Source organism: Nerophis ophidion, linkage group LG18, assembly GCF_033978795.1.
Source record: "Nerophis ophidion isolate RoL-2023_Sa linkage group LG18, RoL_Noph_v1.0, whole genome shotgun sequence".
NCBI classification, from domain to species: domain Eukaryota; kingdom Metazoa; phylum Chordata; class Actinopteri; order Syngnathiformes; family Syngnathidae; genus Nerophis; species Nerophis ophidion.
Window position 1 is genome coordinate 25,025,414 of NC_084628.1, and position 23,847 is coordinate 25,049,260.

Genomic DNA, 23,847 nt, shown 5'->3' on the forward strand with positions numbered 1-23,847 from the left:
ACAAATTGACTAGGATAATTCTGGGAAATTCCTTATCTTTCTATTGTGTTGCTAGTGTTTTAGTGAGTTTAATAGCACCTGATAGTCGGAAGGGTGTCTCCACGGGTGTCTCGACGCCAGTGTCTCAGGGGACGGCAGCTTTATGAACGGCACAAGCTCAGCTTTTCTCCGGTAAGAAGCAACTTTTTAACCACAATTTTCTCACCGAAACCTGGTTGACATTCCGTCGTGACTCATGTTCGCTTGACCGCGCTCTGATCCATAGTAAAGTTTCACCTCCAGGAATTTCAAATAAGGAATCACCGTGTGTTTGTGTGGCTAAAGGCTAAAGCTTCCCAACTCCATCTTTCTACTTTGACTTCTCAAATGTTAATTGAACAAATTGCAAAAGATTCAGCAACACAGATCTCCAAAATACTGTGTAATTACGCAGTTAAAGCAGACAACTTTTAGCTGTGTGTGTGCGCAGCGCTCATACTTCCTAAAAACCTGTGACGTCTTGCGTAAACGTCATCATTACGCGACGTTTTCAAGACGAAACTTCTGGGAAATTTTAAATTGCAATTTAGTAAACTAAAAAGGCCGTATTGGCATGTGTTGCAATGTTAATATTTCATCATTGATATATAAACTATCAGACTGCGTGGTGGGTAGTAGTGGGTTTCAGTAGGCCTTTAATATGGCCCGTCACGTCATTTAATATGGTATTCCACATTGTTTAATGTGGCATTCCACGTTATTGTTTGTGGCCTTCCACGTCATTTACTGAGGTCTTCCACTTCAGTTAACAGGGTCTATCACAGCATTTTATGTGGTCCGTCACGTCTTCTGATTAATTTTGTTTACGTCATTTAATGCGGCCCGTCACATCTTTAAATATGGTCTTTTACATCATTTAATTTGGTCTTCCCCGTCTATCGTAGTCTTGTACGTTTGTTGTGGTCTTCTATGTTTAACGTGGTCTTCCACATCATTTATGGTGGCCTTCCCAACATTTAATGAGGTCCATCACGTCATCTAATATGGTATTCCACACCGTTTTTTATATGGCCTTCAACGTCATTTAACATGATCCATCACATCGTTTAACGGGGTCTTCCACGTCATTTAAGGTGGCCCATCACGTCTTTTACATCATTTAACGTGGTCTTCCAAGTCTAACGTGGTCTTCCACGTCATTTATAGTGGCCTTCCACTTTATTTAAGGAAGTCATCCATCTCATTTAATGTGGCCATTCACGTCATTTAATATTGTTTTTTACATCATTTATTGTGGTCTTCCACGTCAATTAACATGGTTTAGCACATCTTTTGATGTGGTCTTTCATGTAATTCAAGGTGGCCCGTCACGTCATTTAACGCGGTCTTCCACGTTTTTAAAGTGGCCTGTCACATCTTTTAAGATGGTCTTTTACATCATTTAATGTGGTCTTCTACATCATTTAATGGGGCCCGTCACGTCTTTTAATATGATCTTTTACATCATTTATTGTGGTCTTCCACGCCATTTACCACGGCCTTTTTACGTCATTTAATGAGGTCCTACATGTCATTTAAAGTGGCCCGTCATGTCATTTAATATGATTTTTTACGTCATTTATTGTGGTCTTCCATATCCCTTAATGTGGCCTTCCACATCATTTAATGTAGTCTTTTTAGTCATTTAATGTGGCCCATCACGTCATTTAATACGTTAGATTTACGTAATTTAATGTAGTCTTCCAAATCGTTTAAATTGGCCTTCCACGTCGTTTAACGCTGTCTTCCAAGTGGCCTTCCCGTCACATCATTAAGGTGATCTTCCACATAATTTATCGTGGCCTTTCACGTCATTTAATGAGGTCCTCCACGTCATTTAATGGGGTCTTCCATATAATTTGATGAGGTCTTTCATGTCAGCAAAAGGGGAGAGAGAGTACCTCGTGTGCAAAAGGGTCGATGACCACACTCAGCCACGGGACATCAACCAGCCGACGAAGCTGTTGATGCACCGAACTCAGCGCAGAGTTCAACTGGTCTTGTTGAGGTGGGTCCAACACCTGCGCGCACACACACACACATACGTGTATAACAGGTGTTTCCATGGCAATGCGGGGGTCAGAAGGCGGGTACCATGGACATCTTTCCAGCCAGGAGCAGCTCGGTCTCGCTCAGTAACGCTTTGACGTCTTTGACCATTCGGACCACGGCGCCACAGCTGAGAGTCTGCACACACAATTTAAAGTCACTCATCTGACGTTAGATCTATAATCTAGGATATATCCAGGAAGTCTCTGTCGGAGGTATGCGGACTTCCCGGTCTCTGGTCCATCAGTTCTTTATGGCACACAAAGACAAACTGTAAGACATTATAAACCCTCCAGCGTGTACTGGGTCTGGCCCAAAGCCTCCTCCAAGTGGACCTGGCTGGAACAACTAAACTAAACTCCTCTTGTTGTGGAGAAGCAGCAGTTCTATCAGTCTTATATTTTTGTCTCCATGGTTTTATGGAATCAATAATATTAGAAATAATGATTATAATAATTGATAATAACCCCAAAAAGGGACGAGCAGTAGAAAATGGATGGATGGATGGAAAAATTATAATATCCATCCATTTCCTACCGCTTGTCCCTTTTGGGATCACAGATATTAGCAATAATAATAATGGTTGATAATAATAATAATAATTACTATCATTAAAATGAATGATGATAAAAATAGTAATAATGGATCATAATAATAATACTGTAATAATAATAATTATTATAATAATGGATAATGATAATATCCATCCATCCATTTTCTACTGCATGTCCCTTTCGGGGTCGCAGATAATAATAATGGATGACAATAGTAATATTAATGGATGATAATAATGAAAATAATAATTATAACAATAATGATATTAACAATAATAATGGATAACAATAAAAATAATAATAATGGATGATAATAACAATAATAAATAATAATAATAATAATGGATGACAATAATAATAATTCATGATAATAACACTAACAATAATAAATGATAATAATAATAATTGAGAATAATAAAAATGGAGGACAATAACGATAATAAATGATTATAATAATAATCGATGACAATAATAATAATAGTAAATTCTAATAATAGGAGATGACAACAATAATAATAATAATGGATGATGATAATAATAGTAATAATAAATGATAATAATAATATTGAATGATAATAATAATAATAAATGATAATACTACTGGATGATAATAATAATAATGGATGATAATAATACATGATAATGATAATATTGAATGATAATAATAAGTGATGGTAATAATAATTGATGATAATAAAAATAATAAATGATAACAATAATGGATGGTGATACTAATAATAATGGATGATAATAATAATAATAAATGATAACACTACTGGATGATAATATAATACTACTGGAAGATAATAATGATAATAATGAATGATAATAATAAGTGATGGTAATAATAATGGATTATAATAATAATAATAAATGATAATAATAATGGATGGTGATAATAATAATAATGGATGATGGTTATTATAGTAATAATAATAATAATGGATGATAATAATAATAATAATAATGGATGATGATAATAATAAATTATAATAATAATGGATGGTAGTAACAATAATAATAATAATAATGGATGAAAATAATAATAATGGATAAAGACAATAATAAGAATAATAATAATAGCTTTAGCCATGGCAGACTACACAAACTTCTACAAGTGTTTTAGGCTTCAAAACAAGCTTAGGTAAAAGTGATGCGTTTCCTACCCCGATGCTGCCGGACTCGACGTAGACCAGGTCCATGGACTTGGAGCTGGCATTGACGGCATGAGCAAGTTCTTGTTCCAAACTGCGGTGACTCTGAGCCAGCTGACAGATACTGAAAGATGAAGACGTTAAAAGGGAACGAGAGGAAGGGGAAGATGCTAAGACATCATCACCTGCGGATGAGGAGTCCCGCGGCGCGAGCGAACTCTCCAACGAGCGATGCCTCGTCTTCCGAAACGGTTTCTGGATGGTTGCTGAGCGGGGGGGGCAGGGCCGCTGGACAAGAGGGACCACGGGGAAACTCGCACTTCTGTTTGTCCTCCCAAGACTTCAACGTGCTCTCAAACGCCTGACACCAAACATCCAAGTCACCTTTGACACCCCCCCACACATCGCCTCGGGGTAGGTCCAGTACTCACGCGGTCTCTGGTCAAAGTCTGAGTCCGGTTCTTGTGGAGGATCTTGATGTAACCCGGGGGTTGAATCCAGGCTTCGCCGTCCACCTGCACAGGGACTCCCTCGTCTCCCAGGATAGTGATCTTGACTGTGCGACACTGAGACACACAAACACACTTCAGATGTTGGCCTGCGCCGATAACACCACATACTGTCCCACTAATTTTGCCAATAAAATGACATAATTGTCAGCATATTTTGCGACCATTTTAAAAATAATATTTAAAAAATAACATAAAAAGTGGATTGAAAGAGCAAACAGGTGTAATGTAAAAAGACAATGTTATAATATTGACATTTTTTTAACTTTAAAAATATATACAGTCGTGATCAAAAGTTTACATACATTTGTAAAGAACATAATGTCATGGCTGTCTTGAGTTAACAATACTTTCTACAACTCTTATTTTTTGTGATATAGAGTGATTGGAGCACATACTTGTTGGTCACAAAACATTTCTTATGAAGTTTGATTCTTTTATGAATTTATTATGGGTCTACTGAAAATGTGACCAAATCTGTTGGGTCAAAAGTATACATACAGCAATGTTAATATTTGGTTACATGTCCCTTGGCAAGTTTCACTACAATAAGGCGCATTCAGTTAGTTCCACTGTTAAATAATTCATGCGCTCAGAGCAATGCACAGAGTGAACCCTCTTGTACACAACAATTAACATTTAAAGTAATGGAGTTCATTTTCTGTACACACACACACACACACACACACACACACACCTGTGCAATGCGGTGGTGTTGCAGGTTGATGACCCTGGACACGGCCATCTGCATGCTGCCAAACACGGCCACCACTTCCAGGATTTTGTCATCAAAAGACGGAGCGGTGAATGTCTGTGACGACAACACACACATGCACACACACACACACGCACACACACACACACACACACACACACACACACACACACACACACACACACACACACTGAGGTGAGCGAGAGACAATTAGAGAGAGACATACATGGACATTCTCACATCGTCCTCTTTGGTTCCGCCCCAGAAGTTGGTTCCTCCAGCGTAACTTGGAATGTTCAACACGGCGATGCCCTGTAGGCTGGGGAGGGGGATCGGCCGCCCGTCACACTGCGTACGTACACACACACACACACACACACACACACACACACACACACACACACACACACTAATAAAACCACATGCAGGAAGTTGAGATCCTGATGAATCTGTCTAACCTCCAGCAGAACTTTCTGTTCTAGGTTCTTGTAGGTTCTGTGCAACAACTCTTTGGTTCCCAGAACTCCATACCACATCATGTTCTTTGTGCGACTCCTGCACACACACACACACACACACACACACTTACTCACACAACGTGGCTGCAATGGTTCCGATACAAAGTCTCCACTGCGACTACCTGCACTTCTCAGGATGTTCATCTCTCTTGTTGTTGAAGTCCAGAGAAATTTTGGCATCCAGTCCAATCCCAAAGTAGTTGTTCATCACACACTTCTCAGTGTAGCACTCCCTGACACACACACACACACAGTTACTTCCAGAGATATCAGGTCATAAGCGTCGCCATATATAATCTCTTACAAGTTGTCAGGGTCACATGATGTGAAGGACTCGTCGTTGACGAGCAGCCGACTGATGACGGAATTGCTTGACAGAGAAGCTGACACACCTGCTCTGAGGGCTACACACACACACACACACACACACACACACACACGCACACACGCACACACACACACACACACACACACACACACACACACACACACACACAGTTACAACACAATGGCTTATTAAAAAATAGGGCCACAGCAAAGTATCTTACCAGGATAAAGGATTTTAGTGTTGAGCATTGGCATGTTGTCTCTACTTCCTGTGTGGACAGGAAGGGATGTGGAGCTGCCCATTGATAGGCTGCCTTTACTCATCAGCCTCTCACAGGGCGTTTTACTGACTGCACACACACAAGACACAATTCAGCGACAGCCAAATAAGCGTCGTGTGGACATTTGTCGTTAATAGCGTGTTAGAGGAATATTTTCTTTCCTTGTCCAACTTGTTTTTGATGAGGGTCACTTGCAAGAGTAAATAATGTAAATATAGACAATATTGCCTAAGTTTTTGTTTTTTTTAACAAACACTCCAAAATATCTGTAGATGAATAATAGTTGCAGTCGTTTTACAGCATATTACTGTGAATGGAGAAAGAGTACCACAGTTTTTTACTTTTACAGTAAAATTCTGTCTACTGTGTTGCCAGTTTTTCATTACCATAAAAGCATTGGTTGTTACTTTTACAGTGGAAAACAAAATGGCAACTAAGTTTGCAGAATTTTACAGTAAAAAAAAAAAAGTGGCTCTGCTTTTCCATTTAAATTACGGTAAAAAAAAACTGTCAGCTCAGTGGCAAGAATTTTACTGTAAAATGCATTGTCATTTTGACGGTGGATCATTTGATGGCTAATTTGCTTTGAAATCATAAGTCAAACAAATACTGTATTTTTCGGACAATAAGGCACACTCAAAAATCGACAGTGCACCTTATAATCGAGTGCGCCTAATGTACGTATGAATTCTGGTTGTGCTTACCGACCTCAAAGCAATCGTATTCGGTACATGGTGTAATCATAAGTGTGACCAGTAGATGGCAAGCACACATAAGAGATACTGCGGATTGAGGTTGACGCCTGTTCAATAAAAAATGGCGCTAGCAAGACCAAAATTTCGATGTTTCATTGAGAATATAGAATTACATTACACACAAAAATCTGTCAAAGTGTTTTAGTACGACTCTGGTGAGCAACGAAAACGCACCACCTGATGGATTGTCGGAGCCTTACGACTACCATAGTCAGACGTACTTTGCTTCAACATATGCTATTATTATGGTGTGTGACTGTGTGTATAAGAACTCCAAAATGGTACCCTGGTATTGGTATTGTTTGTATAAAATAAAGGCTTCATCCTCAATTCTATGAGTTCATGACCTCACTCAGACCGCCTTCGGGTCCAAATAGGCGTAGAGCGGGGGTCACAAACGCGGTGCCCGTAAGGACCAGGTCGCCCGTAAGGACCAGATGAGTAGCCCGCTGGCCTGTTCTAAAAATAGCTCAAATAGCAGCACTTACCAGTGAGCTGCCTCTATTTTTTCAATTTTATTTATTTACTAGCAAGCTGGTCTCGCTTTGCTCGACATTTTTAATTCTAAGAGAGACAAAACTCAAATAGAATTTGAAAATCCAAGAAAATATTTTAAAGACTGGGTCTTCACTTGTTTAAATAAATTCATTTATTTTTTTTACTTTGCTTCTTATAACTTTGAGAAAGACTATTTTAGAGAAAAAATACAACCTTAAAAATGATTTTAGGATTTTTAAACACATATACTATTTTACCTTTTAAATTCCTTCCTCTTCTTTCCTGACAATTTAAATCAATGTTCAAGTATTTTTTTTTTTTATTGTAAAGAATAATAAATACATTTTGATTTAATTCTTCATTTTAGCGTATGTTTTTTCGACAAAGAATATTTGTGAAATATTTCTTCAAACTTATTATGATTAAAATTCAAAAAAATTATTCGGCCAAATCTAGAAAATCTGTAGAATCAAATTTAAATCTTATTTCAAAGTATTTTGAATTTCTTAAAAAAATGTTGTTCTGGAAAATCTAGAAGAAATAATGATTTGTCTTTGTTAAAATATAGCTTGGTCCAATTTGTTATATATTCTAACAAAGTGCAGATTGGATTTTACCTACCGTATTTAAAACATGTCATCAAAATTCTAAAATTAATCCTAATCAGGAAAAATTACTAATGATGTTCCATGAATTCTTTTTTTACATTTTTCAAAAAGATTCGAATTAGCTAGTTTTTCTCTTCATTTTTTTCGGTTGATTTTTGAATCTTAAAGAGTCGAAATTGAAGATAAACAATGTTTCAAAATTAAATGTTCTCTTTTTTCATGTTTTCTCCTCTTTTAAACCGTTCAATTAAGTGTTTTTTTCATGATTTATTCTCTACAAAAAACCTTCCGTAAAAGGAAAAAAAATGTACGACGGAATGGCAGACAGAAATACCCATTTTTTTATATATATAGATTTATTTATCAAAGGTAAATTGAGCAAATTGGCTATTTCTGGCAATTTATTTAAGAGTGTATCAAACTGGTAGCCCTTCGCATTAATCAGTACCCAAAAAGTAGCTCTTGGTTCCAAAAAATTTGGTGACCCCTGGCGTAGAGACTGACCTCTGCGAGCGGTGCTGAGTTTGGCGCCGTACGACTGCAGTGACACCTTGTCTTCCTCGTCCTCGTCCTCCTCCACCAGCCCTTCCACCTTGACGGCGGCCAGCGAGAAGACGGGCTGGGTCTGCGCATTCTGCTCGTCCACGGCTGGCGAAAGGGCAGAAAAGTGAAGAAAGTCAAGCGGGGCGAAGGCCGGTGTCGAAATGACGGGTACCTTTCTCGGTGTGTTCGATAATCTGACGGATGGCTTTCTTCAGGCTGTTGGCGCGCAGCATCAGCTGCTCTCTGGGCTTAAAAATGGCCGCCGCGGAGGCGCCGGATCGAGGGGTGCAAGGGGTTGAGTCGGGCAGCGTCCGGCTCTGAGGAGTGAGGAGGGGAATGATGAAGCCCTCGCCCTCTTCCTGCTCCTCGGTGATGGTGGGGTGAGGAGCCGGCGGGAGGAGACAGGACGCGTGCGACTCGTCGTTGAGAGTTTTGAGCAGCAGGTCCAGCTTCTCCTTGAGGACCACACACTGGGACACACACCTTCACTCCAGCTTCACATTTATTCACCACAAACTTGGCAATTTCCCATCGAAAAGATCTACCTTCTTCGCCATGACGTCCGTCTCATCTGAGCTCTCGGTGTTCTTCTCGTAGGCTCTCCCGATCCGGGCCACAAAGTCTTTGACCGTCTCACACAGAACCCTTTGCACACGCACACACACACATACTGGTCATCATTTGGAATGGGGACCAAGTTTTTAATCATCACTTGTGGGGACCACCCTTTCTACAGGTTGTGGAGGCATAAAATGTTTTTGTTAAAATGGCCACTACCCAGTTAGCTCAAACATGTATTTAAATCTCTGAATTGATGAAGTAATGTGCTGATCATTCTTACTGGGGACCCTGGGGAAAAAGAGTTAATATGGTTCATGGGGACCAAATTTAAATCATTTTGCATACGGTAATTTACACAAATTTGTATGTGACCACAGAGTATATGACATGAATACACGGAAGATGTGGGTGATGTGCAAATGTCTCACACTCAAACCAACCAGCAAACATGTTTTATGGGCCAAAGTTTAAAAATCACTTTGGCATCTTCAGAATGGATTTGACAATCATTTAAAAAGGTTCCCCTTTAGGGGACCTGTTTTTTTTGTCCCCATACCATCAGAAGTCCCCTAAAGGTGACTATGTAAACAGAGCGATGTCCCCATTAAGTAAGCATTGCCAGAACACCCCCACACACCAACATGACACAGTCAGATGTGTGGCGAGCAAACCAAAAGTTGTCATACTTGGCAGAGGAGATGACCACCGAGTGTTGGTCTGAAGTCAGAATCTTGGAAAGGTGAACAGCCACGGAATCTTCATAGGTGAGAATCTGCTGCACCTGGACACACACACACACACACACACACACACACACACACACACACACACGCACACACGCACACACGCACACACGCACACACACACACACACACACACACACACACGATACAATCTAATAAACTATATAGTTCTAATTTCTAGTCAAAATATGTAAACAAACTTAATACATGTCCCCTAATAGTGGGTAGAGTGTCCGCCCTGAGATCGGTAGGTTGTGAGTTCAAATCCCAGCCGAGTCATACCAAAGACTATAAACATGGGACCAATTACCTCCCTGCTTGACACTCAGCATTAAGGGTTGGAATTGGGGGTTAAATCACCATAAATGATTCCCGGGCGCGGCACCGCTGCTGTTCACTGCTCCCCTCACCTCCCAGGGGGTGATCAAGGGTGATGGGTCAAATGCAGAGAATAATTTCGCCACATCTAGTATTGGTACTTTAACTTTTAACTTTAACTAATTAATATTTTTTTAGTGAGACATAATAACTATTTTTTAAGCAATGGATACTACCGTATTTTTCGGAGTATAAGTCGCAGTTTTTTTCATAGTTTGGCCGGAGGTGCGACTTATGTGTGAAATTATTAACACATTACCATAAAATATTAAATAATATTATTTAGCTCATTCAAGTAAGAGACTAGACGTATAAGATTTCATCGGATTTAGCAATTAGGAGTTACAGATTTTTTGGTAAACGTATAGCATGTTCTATATGTTATAGTTATTTGAATGACTCTTACCATAATATGTTACATTAACATACCAGGCACCTTCTCAGTTTATGCGTCATATAACGTACACTTATTCAGCCTGTTGTTCACTATTCTTTATTTATTTTAAATTGCCTTTAAAATGTGTATTCCTGGTGTTGGGTTTATTAAATAAATTTCCCCAAAAAATGTGACTTATCTTTCAGTGCGACTTATAGATGTTTTTTTCCTTCTTTATTATGTATTTTCGGCAGGTGCGACTTATACTCCGGACTGACTTATACTCGGAAAAATACGGTACTTTTAATCATCACTTTGTGTGTTAAAAGACACACAACTTTACAATACGATTAAGTATAGCTAATAATAAGTTTTAATGGCTAATTTTAAGATCACTTGTAAGTTTTTAAAGCTAAAACATGTTTTATTTCAAAAAAATCTTACAAAGACAATTTTGACTTGTGCCTTTGGTAAGTGTTTTGCTCCCATTACAACCAAACACGACTTGTGTTAGGGCTGTGAATTTTTGGGTACCACACGATTTGATTCGATTCTTGGGGTTAAATATTCGATTCAGGATTGATTCTCGATTCAAAACGATTCTCGATTCAAACTCAGTACTTTTTAATAACATTGTGTGCAAGTTCTTTGATTAACTACATTCCTCTGTAAAATAAATAAACAGCTCTGATACATTTCTATATTACTTAAAAGAAAACTGTTTTTGTTTCACAAAATTCTAACCAAACATTTAATAAGGTCAAATACAAATGAGACAACAAAAGAAGTATTTAACATTTGTATTTTATAAGGTAAAGGTGTACATCAGATACAGCTGATCTACATCAACAATATGATTTGTCTGAATGGCTGGATAGGACAGAGTGGATAAAAAAAAATAAAAAATAAAAATTTGATTTTTTTAAAAATCGATTAAGAATCGTTACAAACAATGCGACTAATCTGAAAATCTATTTTTTTTTTCAACATCACGAACTTGTATTATTTATCTTTACTCTTTTTAAAATGGGCATTTTTTTTTCCAGTGAAGAAGGAATGTACTGATATGAAAATGTCATATCAGGGTTCTCATTATGAGCACGGTATTGTTCAATCTGCTCCTGAAGTATTTAGACACACAATGAAATCTTTTGAACAAACGTTATCTAAAAATAATACAATAGGCACTAGTAACATAATATTATCAATTTATCTTCTCTGGTTTTAATTGGTGAAGGTTTTTATTGACAAATGCAAAATGGGTGCTGTGCGCTTTAGTTTTGCATTATGTGACGTCAATAACGCTGCTGTCATTCACTCATTGAGAAAATGTTTCTCTGCTTGCATCAAGCCCGGTCTAAGTCTGGCCCCCGAGGGCCATATATCCCACCGTGATTGGTGGGATACATATACACTGTAAAGTGCCATCCGTATAAAACTCGAGGGCCGCACTTACGCTAAACTTTAATACTAAGGTAGGGGCCGACAAAGCTTAACCTATTGATACTATAACAATCTACAAGGTGAATAAAGTTTGCTTTTCTTTCTTCCCCTCTCTTTCTTTTGTATTTCAAGTTATCATTACATATATGTATTGTTACATTTGAAACAATTGTATTGTTGATAATAGGGGGAATTATTGTTGTTATACATTATCAATAGTGCTATTTCTATTGGTATTTGTATTGCTCCATTTGTAGATTAATAATGTTCATTGTTATTTCTGTATTATTAGTACTTATGTAACTAACATTTCCCTCTTCTAAAGTATATGTGTACAGCACATATAGATGATCTACATCAACAATATGATTTTCTTGAGTAGCTGGACAGGACAAAAAAGGGGAAAAAAAAGGTAGGGGGCACAAAATATTGTCTCGCGTGGGCGGTGAGTTTGAGACCCCTGCTCTAGAACTACAGCTGTTTGGGAAGTAACAGTGTTGGGATTGTAATCATGCGTCACCTCAGAGTCGTCGCTGCAGTCCTCGGTGACCGTGGAGGCGGAGTGTTGCCGCGGAAACTTGGTCTCGTAAACCATGATGCTCCACCTGTTGCAGCAAGGACACCTCAGTACTCGGCTGGCCCAACCAACGCTGGTCTTACTCGTTAGGTCACCTGTCCAACATCTTGGTGCTGGCCCGCTCCAGTTTCTCCAGTATTTGAGGTAGTTGGGCGTCATCGTCGCAGGCAGACCCCCATCCCAGAACCCGGGCCAGATCGTTGCCGGTTCCCAAAGGGAGAACCCCCAGCTGGCACTAGGACAGAATCAAAGTGAGAATGTGAGCGTGTGCCCGTGTCGTGCCGCGGTGCCACACCTGCTTGTGCAGCATGAGGGTGTCGATCTCTGAAAGAACCCAGCCCACGCTGCCGTCTCCACCGCAGACCAGGATCCGGAAGGTGTCGAACTTCTGGAAGAGGCGCAGACTGACAAAAAGGTTCCCGGGGTTAGCGGGCCAGGCCTTGGCGATGACCCAAAGCCTCGGGTCTCACCCCAGGTGAGGTCCTCCGTTCATGAGGTCAAAGACCTGCGCCGGGTTGAGCAGCTGCTTGAAGCGGCGCAGGAACTTTACGCCTTGGTTGTCTCCGCTCTTGGAGTTGACGAAGACCAGCAGGGGACTGGTGCAGGACGGGGGACACGAGGCTTTCCAGAAACCTGCCGTCAAAGTTTGGATCCTAGGTCAGTTCAGGTGACGATCACGTCGCCATAGCAACAAAAGCAGAGACGGGGGGGTGCGGTCACCGTCAGAGTCGATGCTGTTGAGTGCCGTGGGCGGGATGACGGACACCTTACATTGTCCCAGTGGACACTTGGACGACAGCTGCTCCTTACAGCTGGAGTGCACCTGAGGAACACGCCCACCACCGCCCTCAGGTTTTGACGGACAGCCTCAACAAAGGGGGAGGGGCTTCTTACCATGGTCTTACACCAGAGGCAACGCCAGTCCTGGAGCCGGAGGACGCTGCCGCACGTCTTGTCGCACACGCTGCACTTGGCCGAGACCGGGAGATTCCCTTCCAGCCACTGGTGAGGCATCCACACCTAAAGGGTGGGGGGGTCAGAGGTCAGCAACCGTCAAGCGCTGACGAACACCAGCGTGACGTCTCACCCCGTCCTCGTCCTCGATGATGTCCTTTCCGATGGACGCCAACGTCGTCCATTTACAGTTGTTGGTGGCTCGAACCGCACAACGTTTATGAGCCTTGAATTTACACACTAACACACACACACACACACAATGAACTCTAACAGGAACATTTTCACCTGCGTGGACATGACAGCTGACCTTCGCATGAAAGGCCGTGCGACGTCACCCCTGAGAGTGCCTCTCTGCACACGTTGCAGTACGTGGGTCGGGCGTGGGAGCAGGCATACCAGTTGTGCATCCCGCTGAAGTGGTCCATGCTGTACTGGGTGGACTGGGAGACACGTACGGTAAGTATTGGCACGGAAGCAATGCTAATAAACTGGTGAATAGTTGACATGACTGCAAGTCACGCCACCAGAGGGCGCCATTCGGCCACACGACCACTCAGTTCAGGGGTCCCCAAACTTTTTCTACTGAGGGCCACAGACTGACAAATCAAAGAAAGCAGGGGCTATTTTGATAGATATTAAATACAATATACTGTAAATTGACGATCTGTTTTTACAGTAAAATTCTGACAACTGAAGTGACATTTGTTTTTTTGTTTAGTGTTTTTAGCTTAAATTGACGGCCCTTGTTTTTGCAGTGCATTACTCTAAATCAGGGGTCCCCAAACTTTTTGACTCGAGGGCCGCATTGGGTCAGAACATTTTGGCCGGGGGCCGGGCTTTGTGTATATTGAATATATATATATATATATATATATATATATATATATATATATATATATATATATATATATATATATATATATATATATATATATATATACGTATATATACGAATATAAACATATATATACGAATATATACATGTATATATGTATATATATTCATATATATGCATATATATACATATATACTATATATGCATATATATGTATATATATATACATATATACAAATATATATATACAGTATACATATATATGTGTACGTATATATATACATATAAATATATATTTATATACATACTGTGATGAGGTGCCGCCCGAATGCAGCTGAGATAGGCTAAGATAGAAAAGATGGATATATATATATATATATATATATATATATATATATATATATATATATATTAGGGGTGTAATGGTACGTGTATTTCTATTGAACCGTTTCGGTACAGGGCTTTCGGTTCGGTGCGGAGGAATACCGAACGAGTTCAACACGTGCATATGAAGTAGCCGCCTATGCTAAAGTCTTAACAAGCTGCTCCGCTCCGTTCTGTCTCTGTGTCTGTACACAGCACCCTGCATTGTCCCTTCCACACAACCATCTGATTGGTTACATACAAAGCCAATCAGCAATGCGTATTCAGAGCGCATGTAGTCAAGGCTTAAGTGTCGATGTCGAGCAGATAGGTGTTTAGAAGGGGAGCAACTCACTCTCCCCAAATTATATTCCAAGTCAACTACTTTCTAAACATCACTATGAGCCCGTTGACCTTATAGAAACAAACTGCAGCTCAGCTCACTCGCAGTCCTGGCTTTAGGTGAAGGCTAGTTAGCTTTTAGCAAAACGTTAACTCATTTTGCGGTGTGTGTGTGTGTGTGTGTGTGTGTGTGTGTGTGTGTGTGTGTGTGTGTGTGTGTGTGTTACGGACAGTGTTGATTGAGGTGCGTTGAAGCAGCAAAAAAGGACATTATATTAAATGAAGAGTTTCTGTCTCTGATAGTGTTTAAAATAATTTAAGTGCATCATAAAGCCTACATGAACTCCATGGTGGTCAGGGATGAATTTTCAGCTATAGTTACATTAATCATTAGTAATGTAGCAGCCTAGTTTTGAATGGCAGGGTCCATGCTATCACATGTTGATAAAAATATAACATTTACATAATAAAAAAATCAACTACTGGCTTCCCCAATGCTGTAATAAATTAAGCATGATGAGTTGACTTGAAACTGTTTAATGTTGCACTTTTTATATGTAGAAGAAAAGTTGTGTCATTTTATTTCATCTAAGCAACAACTGAAAGCAGTTTAATGTGGATTAACGTGGGCAGAATTGTTATAGTGTTCCCAATGTTAAAAGGATCAAGCCATTGTTTACAAATTTGGTAAATAAATACCCAAAAAATGTATATTTTGTTGTTTTCTTACTGTACCGAAAATGAACCGAACCGTGACCTCTAAACCGAGGTATGTACCAAACCGAAATTTTTGTGTACCGTTACACCCCTAATATATATATATATATATATATATATATATATATCCATCCATTTTCTACCGCTTATTCCCTTTTGGGGTCGCGGGGGGCGCTGGCACCTATCTCAGCTACAATTGGGCGGCAGGCGGGGTACACCCTGGACAAGTCGCCACCTCATCGCAGGGCCAACACAGATAGACAGACAACATTCACACTCACATTCACACACACACACATATATATATATATATATATATATATATATATATATATATATATAAAAGGTTTGTTTTTGTTTGTGCTACGGCGCCATCTTTTGGATGAGATCGCTCACCCCAAGTGCAGCTGGGTGAGTGCCTACAAGCATTTCCTGCTGTTAAAAAGATTTAAACCTGAAGTAGAGGGGTCATTTTGTCTTCTAGTTGTCCCTACCTTTCTACTTGTGTTAGAATAATTATGTATATATTATCACACAACTCTTATGCTTAAGGGCCATTGCTATAGTTAATATCAATTGTGCTGAAGTTGTACTTTTTCTATCTATGCAAAGCCAGTCTCGTATAAGTGTTTGTTTCTAGAATCCGCCTGCTGACTGCCAAGGCCAAACATCGAGTGCCGTGACGCAGACAAAGCAGAGACACGGCAATATCACGTATGTCAGCACATTTGCATTTCATCAATAGTCATATATTGTGTCTAACTGGAGCTGTTGAGATTACCCCCGTCCTTCAGCGGCAGCTTCAGGGATTTAACCAGGGACCTCCCAAATAAATAGAGGAAGCACGTGGCCTGGACTTTAGATCATATTTTGGATCTGTAACTAGAGTACAGCCCAAAAAACGTCTCTCCTCAATTAAGTAAAATTTAACTCAGTCTCTGCATGATTCCTTGCTTCTTGTCTGTTTAATAGATGTCATCAGTGTTTGAACCTCATTCATCACTCGAATAAATGTTTGTAAGTTTTACAATATAACTAAAACAATTCTTACTAACTAAACCGTCCCAAGTCTGATGTCTATATAGAGTGTTTTTAATGCCTATTTGTACGTGCTACCGTAATCTAATCAAGCCAGCGTTGTCAGCATTAACTAATATGCTAACACGTTTGTGTTAGTGGTATTAACCTACAATAACATTCTCTTTTTTATTGTTCCAGTTTCACAAATTCCTCAGTAAATTCACTTAAACGTCACCATGGAGTTATTGAGTCTGTTTAGCTGATTGGAGAGCTAGCTTCCGCAGCTAGTAGGTCCATGACGATGACTACTGTTTTGTTTGATCAGCCATTTTACTGGCACCGTTTGGAAACAATTAAGGTATGTAAATAAACGTTCACAAAATGTTTCTGTGTAAATAACTAATTTCACAACGTATATATAGTACGGTGCGGCTAATATACGGGAAAATATGTTTTTTCCCTAAATTTAGTGGGTGCGGCTTATATACTCGTGCACTATATAGTCAGGAAAATAAGGTACACTTAAGCTAAAAAAAACTAAAAAAATCATGTTAGCATGTTAAGTTAACATGCTAAAATGCTAACTGTAACATGCATTAAGTGCCAAATTATATTACTCCAAGGTGTGTACCTAGAATGCCAATGTTAGGTACACATTGGCAAGTACCAAATATGACTGAGGTGTATACCTACAAAATTACTACAAAATTAGGTCAAGAGGGGAGGAGTATATGTACCGCTAGATTCATAGATTCACCAAGTCAGGTATTTCATATATATAAGAAATACTTGACTTTCAGTGAATTCTAGCTATATATATATATATATATATATATATATATATATATATATATATATATATATATATATATATATATATATATATATATATATATATATATATAAACAAAAGAAATACTTGAATTTCAGTGTTCATTTATCCACATATTTACACACACAACACTCATCTACTCATTGTTGAGTTAAAGGTTGAATTGTCAATCCTTGTTTTTCTAACCATATGCATGTATAGTAGATGGCAGTATTGTCCTGTTTAAGAGTTTCACAACATTGCTGTTTGGCAGACCGACTGCTTTACGGTGGACGAAAACGGACTGCTGTTGTTGTGAGTTGTTTTACCGCGCTGGGAGGACGTTAATGAAACTGCCTAACAATAAACCCACATAAGAAACCAAGAACTCCCCCTCGATCATTCTACAGTTATAACATCATTGGGGAGACACCCTCTTTAAACACGTCACTCAGGTCCGCATGGAGCTGGAGGGGGCGTGGCCTCCAGCTCCGCCTAAATTCGGGAGAAAATTTGTCCCGGGAGGTTTTCGGGAGAGGCGCTGAATTTCGAGAGTCTCCCGGAAAATCCGAGAGGGTTGGCAAGGAGTGTTCAAAAGTAGTCTCTTGGAGAAGTAGCTGACAAGTTAGCAAGTGTCGATCGCATCGCTGACATCATCACCGTCATTGTTTACTGAAGCAGAGATGCAGACTGTGCGTTCTGATAAACGCGCATGTGTCGCCAGGCTCTGTTTTTTTATCGATAGATTTATCAGATTTAATTCTTTATTAGCAATCACAGGGGTGTCAAAAGTGTGGACCGGAGGCCATTTTCAGCCCACAGCTAATGTTTTAATGGCCCATGGCACATTCTAAATATACTATTAAAATAAACAAAAACATAACAAAAGTGGAACAAAAAAGCTTACAGGTGAAATGTAATTTAGAAATAGTTGCGATGTTGACTAATTAAACAAAGCTGTTTTTTTTTAAACTGTCATTGCTCAAAACATAAAATTTAATCAAAATAAATTTTTGTTATGAATTATTGACCTATCCAAGGCTCCGATTACTTAACATAAAATATTCCACTTGGAAAAATATTTTTTTGTGGAAGATTTTGCTTATTTTGTTTGTTTGCCATTAAAAACATAGTTTTCTTTGACAAAAAGTGCAGAAAACAAAGAAAAATCTACATTAAAAAAAAACAACTTACAATTGATGGATGGATCTGAAGTTGATGTAGACTCTATAGAGATTTAAGTGTTAAATAAATAATGTATGTTATGCCCTGACACGCCATTATCAACATCGCTTTGAACACCCGTGCTTTAGTCCATACAGTATTTGTCAAGAAGCTTTAGTAATACTAGTAATATTTTTCACATTTGTGTTTGACTGTTGACGTTGTTGGTCCAAACAAGGCAATACATGTTATTGTTTCTTGAACAAGCCACATACAATCTAACTATGGATCTGTTATTACATTTCCCTTTTGAATGAACAAGGAATAGTCAAACTGACCTCATAGTTTTGTCGGTTCTGAACACTCCGCAGAGCCGCCATCCACTCCTCCATCTCCTTCCTGTTGTCGGCGCACAGGATGAGACGCCTGCAGGGGGTGATCACCTGCACGCACGCACATGACGTCACTCTTTCTGGTTGCAGCATTAAAATGCCTATGTGTGTGTGTGTGTGTGTGTGTGTGTGTGTGTGTGTGTGCGTGTAATATTCGCAGACTGACACACTATGTCCACAATGACTCCTCTGTTCTCATATGGACACAAATAGACTCACCACACTCACAAGTCTTTCCTCTCTCAGTTTAAGGCTTGAGAAGCTATTATTCTATTTAGTTAGCGACTAACTAAATAGTTGGGGGGAAAAAGCTCCCTCTTACCTGACAAGGGAAAATTATTCTCTCTAACGTCCCCACACAACAAGTCCACCAGAGAACTGGTCCAAAGTGGTTCAGGTCCAACAGGGATGGTTTGTGTCATCTATCCTACTGCAAAAGTGTCCTTCATTCAGCCCCTCCCACATCTTGTATGACTCACGCCCACTTCCTGTCTATCGCCCTGGCAACTGCCATAAGGAGGGGGGAGCAAACAGTTTTTGTCTTACACATTATTTGAAAGTCCTCTTTAGCTGAAAATGACAAATATTTGTTGAAAGTATGAGTAGGAAAATATACACACATGTATATATGAAAATATAAGTAGAAAGAGGCTAGACTGACTAGACTAGCAACTAGATGACTAGAACTAACTAGTAACTGGAATGCCACTAGAAACTGACTAAAGACTGCACAGTGACTTGTGAGTGACTAAACTAGTAACTAGAAGATGACTAGAACTGACGGGCATAGTAACTGCAGGGTGATGAAGAGTGACCAGACTAGTAACTAGAAGATGATTACAGACTGATAAGTAACTACAAGGTGACTGGAGACAGACTTGACTAGTAACTTGAAAATGGCCAGAAGTGACTAGACTAGTAACTAAAAGGTGACTGGACACTAACTAGACTAGTAATTTGAAAATTGCCAAAAGCGACTAGACGAATAACTAAAATGTGACTGGAGACTGACTGGACTAGTAACTAAAAACTGAGTAAAAGTGACAAGTAACTAGACAGTCACCAGATACTGACTAGAAAATTACTGGACACTAACTAGACTAGTAACTAGAAGGTTATTAGTGATTGACTACACTAGTAACTACAATGTGACTGAAAACTGACTAGAACACTAACCATATGGTAACTAGTGACTGACTAGAAAAGTAAATAGAAAGTGACTAGAACTGACAAGTAATTAGAAGGTATATAGACTAGTACATTTAAGGTGAATGGATAATGATCAAAATGGTAACTAGAAGGTGACTAGAGACTGACTAGACTAGTAACTAAAAGGTTACTGGAAACTGAGGAGACTATAAATTAGAAGGTAACTAGAACTGACTAAACTAGTAACTACAAGGTGACAGGATATGGACTAGACAAGGAACTAAAAGGATACTGGAAACTGGGTACACTAGTAACTACAAGGTTACTAAAGACTTACCAGATTGGTAACTAAAAGGTTACTGGAAACATAGTAGACTATTAATTAGAAGGTAACTAGAACTGACTAAACTAGTAACTACAAGGTGACTGGATACAGACTAGACTAGTAAGTAAAAGCATACTGGACACTGAGTAGACTAGTAACTACAAGGTGACTAGAGACTAACCAGAATAATAACTAGAAGGTGACTGGATACTGACTAAACTAGTAACTAGAAACTGACTAGTAACTAAAAAGTTGTTATTGACTGACTAGACTAACAACTATAAATTGAGTAGTAGTAACAAGTAACTAGAAAGTCACCAGAGATTGACTAGAGGACTAATGACTAGAACATGACTGGGGACTGACTAGACAAGTAACTAGAAGGTAAATGGATAATGACTAGACTAGTATCCAAAAGGTTACTGGAAACTGAGTAGACTGGTAACTACAAGGTGACTAGACTAGTAACTAGAAGGTGACTGCAGACTGACTAGACTAGTAACTTTCTTTATAATTACCAGACCTGACTAGACTAGTAACTAAAAGGGGACTGGAGACTGACTACACTAGCAACTAGAACAATTAGTAGAGGTGACAAGTAACTACAAAGTCAATAAAACTGACTAGACTAATGACTACAAAATGACTGGAGACTAGACTAGTAACTAAAAGGTGACTATCCCTAACTTGACATGTAACCAGATTGTTACTAGTGACTGACTACAATATCCATCCATTTTCTACCGCTTATTCCCTTTTGGGGTCGCGGGGGGCGCTCGCGCCTATAGTAACTACAAAATGACTGGAAACTGACTAGACTATTAACTAGATCAGGGGCGCTCACACTTTTTCTGCAGGCGAGCTACTTTTCAATTGACCAAGTCGAGGAGATCTACCTCATTCCTATTTATAATTTATATTTATTTATTTATGAAAGAGACATTTTTGTTAACAAGTTAATGGTGTTTAATGATAATACAAGCATGTTTAACACACATAGATTCCTTTCTTTCATGAAGACAAGAATATAAGTTGGTGTATTTGATTCTGATGACTTGCATTGATTGGAATTAGACAGTGGTGCTGATAACGTCCGCATTTTCAAATGGAGGAAAAAAAAAAGTCCTCCTTTCTGTCCAATACCACATGAAAGTGGTTGGATTTGGCATCTCATTTGTCCAACTTGCATACTCGTTTTTAAACACTTTGTTATGAGAGTAGCATATGTGTGTGGCCCTTTAATGTCTGGCAGCAGGTGAGTGACGTCAGCGAGAGTGCGGGTGGGCAAGCAAGTGAGAAAGCGGTCGCTGAGGGCGGGGGAGAAATACATTGGCATCAAACTCCGTAGCTTGCTAGCTTGTGCACGCTAGCTTTCTGAGACTCTTATTTTGTTAGCACAGGCAGGATGAAACAGGTCTTTTATCGTGAAGACAGGAACTGTGCAGTCGGTCTTTAGAGTTTTGACAGTAGGTACGGAGTCTCTAGAAATAAAATGTGTTTCTCTGCGTCCGCCCTGTTAGTGATTTTTTTCTTAAATATGAGCTTGCAGCAGCCAGCGTCATCTCACAAGATCCTCGGGTGCCGAGAATGTCAAACAACTGACGAAAGTGAAGTCTTGGTATGATTGATGATTGCTTATTTTTTAATGCCTGGCTTGAGATCGACTGACACACCCTCCGAGATCGACCAGTCGATCGCGATCGACGTAATGGGCACCCCTGAACTAGATGGTAACTAATGACTGACTAATGGGTTAAGAGTTATCCTTGTGTAGTGCTATTCTACAAACCCCGTTTCCATATGAGTTGGGAAATTGTGTTAGATGTAAACATAAACGGAATACAACGATTTGCTAATCATTTTCAACACATATTCAGTTGAATATGCTACAAAGAGAACATATTTGATGTTCAAACTGATAAAAAAACAATTTGTGCAAGTAATCCTTAACTTTAGAATTTGATGCCAGCAACACGTGCCAAAGAAGTTGGGAAAGGTGGCAATAAATACTGATTAAGTGACCGGAAACCAACATTGAACGACCGTGACCTTCGATCCCTCAGACGGACGGCACTGTATCAAAAACCGACATTAATCTGTAAAGGATATGACCACATGGGCTCAGGAACACTTGAGAAAACCAATGTCACTAAATACAGTTCGTCGCTACATCTGTAAGTGCAAGTTAAAGCTCTACTATGCAAAGCGAAAGCCATTTATCAGCAACATCCAGAAACGCCACTGGCTTCTCTGGGCCCGAGGTCATCTAAGATGGACTGATGCAAAGTGGAAAAGTGTTCTGTGGTCTGACAAGTCCACATTTCAAATTGTTTTTGGAAATATTCAACATCGTGTCATCCGGACCAAAGGGGAAGCCAACCATCCAGACTGTTTTCGACGCAAAGTTCAAAAGCCAGCATCTGTGATGGTATGGGGGTGCATTACTGCCCAAGGCATGGATAACTTACATATCTGTGAAGGCACCATTAATGCTGAAAGGTACATACAGGTTTTGGAACCACACATGCTGCCATCTAAGCGCCATCTTTTTCATGGACGCCCCTGCTTATTTCAGCAAGACAATGCCAAGGCACATTCAGCACGTGTTACAACAGCGTGGCTTCGTAAAAAAAAGAGTGCGGGTACATTCCTGGCCCGCCTGCAGTCCAGACATGTCTCCCATCGAAAATGTGTGGCGCATTATGAAGCGTAAAATACGACAGCAGAGACCCTGGACTGTTGAACGACTTAAGCTTTACATAAAACAATAATGAGAAAGAATTCCACTTTCAAAGCTTCAAAAATTAGTTTCCTCAGTTCCCAAACGTTTATCGAGTGTTGTTAAAAGAAAAGGTGATGTAACACAGTTGTGAACATGGCCTTTCCCAACTACTTTGGCACGTGTTTATATTTAATATTTGCAAAAAAAATTTGAGTTTATGAGTTTGAACATCAAATATCTTGTCTATAGTGCATTCAATTGAATAAGGGTTGAAAAGGATTTGCAAATCAGTGTATTCCGTTTATATTTACATCTAACACAATTTCCCAACTCATATGGAAACAGGGTTTGTACCTTCAAGGTACTCAAAGCGCTTTGACACAAGGTCCACATTCATCCATTCACAAACATTCTAATGGTTACTAGTGACTAACTAGACTAGT

General features: G+C 39.4%; 1 protein-coding gene across 4 annotated transcripts in view; it reads right to left on the minus strand.

The window, feature by feature from the left end:
* LOC133537011 (diacylglycerol kinase delta-like) overlaps nt 1–23,847 on the minus strand; it is a 57,203-nt gene that overhangs the window by 9,388 nt on the left and 23,968 nt on the right. For 3 of the 4 annotated variants that reach the window (XM_061877818.1, XM_061877820.1, XM_061877817.1), the window contains 24 exons: nt 19,155–19,259; nt 13,872–14,004; nt 13,695–13,801; nt 13,502–13,627; nt 13,328–13,430; nt 13,078–13,240; nt 12,903–13,011; nt 12,703–12,842; nt 12,551–12,635; nt 9,777–9,871; nt 9,075–9,174; nt 8,702–8,999; nt 8,491–8,634; nt 6,066–6,194; nt 5,822–5,921; nt 5,640–5,750; nt 5,458–5,554; nt 5,240–5,347; nt 4,982–5,095; nt 4,207–4,341; nt 3,961–4,136; nt 3,788–3,899; nt 2,113–2,205; nt 1,920–2,039 (listed from right to left, as the gene is read on the minus strand). In XM_061877818.1, the coding sequence (XP_061733802.1) occupies nt 1,920–2,039; nt 2,113–2,205; nt 3,788–3,899; nt 3,961–4,136; nt 4,207–4,341; nt 4,982–5,095; nt 5,240–5,347; nt 5,458–5,554; nt 5,640–5,750; nt 5,822–5,921; nt 6,066–6,194; nt 8,491–8,634; nt 8,702–8,999; nt 9,075–9,174; nt 9,777–9,871; nt 12,551–12,635; nt 12,703–12,842; nt 12,903–13,011; nt 13,078–13,240; nt 13,328–13,430; nt 13,502–13,627; nt 13,695–13,801; nt 13,872–14,004; nt 19,155–19,259 (3,003 nt within the window). Of the gene's footprint in view, nt 1–1,919; nt 2,040–2,112; nt 2,206–3,787; nt 3,900–3,960; nt 4,137–4,206; nt 4,342–4,981; nt 5,096–5,239; nt 5,348–5,457; nt 5,555–5,639; nt 5,751–5,821; nt 5,922–6,065; nt 6,195–8,490; nt 8,635–8,701; nt 9,000–9,074; nt 9,175–9,776; nt 9,872–12,550; nt 12,636–12,702; nt 12,843–12,902; nt 13,012–13,077; nt 13,241–13,327; nt 13,431–13,501; nt 13,628–13,694; nt 13,802–13,871; nt 14,005–19,154; nt 19,260–19,530; nt 19,689–23,847 lie in introns of those variants that run through there. The other variant, XM_061877819.1, reaches the window with a different exon arrangement.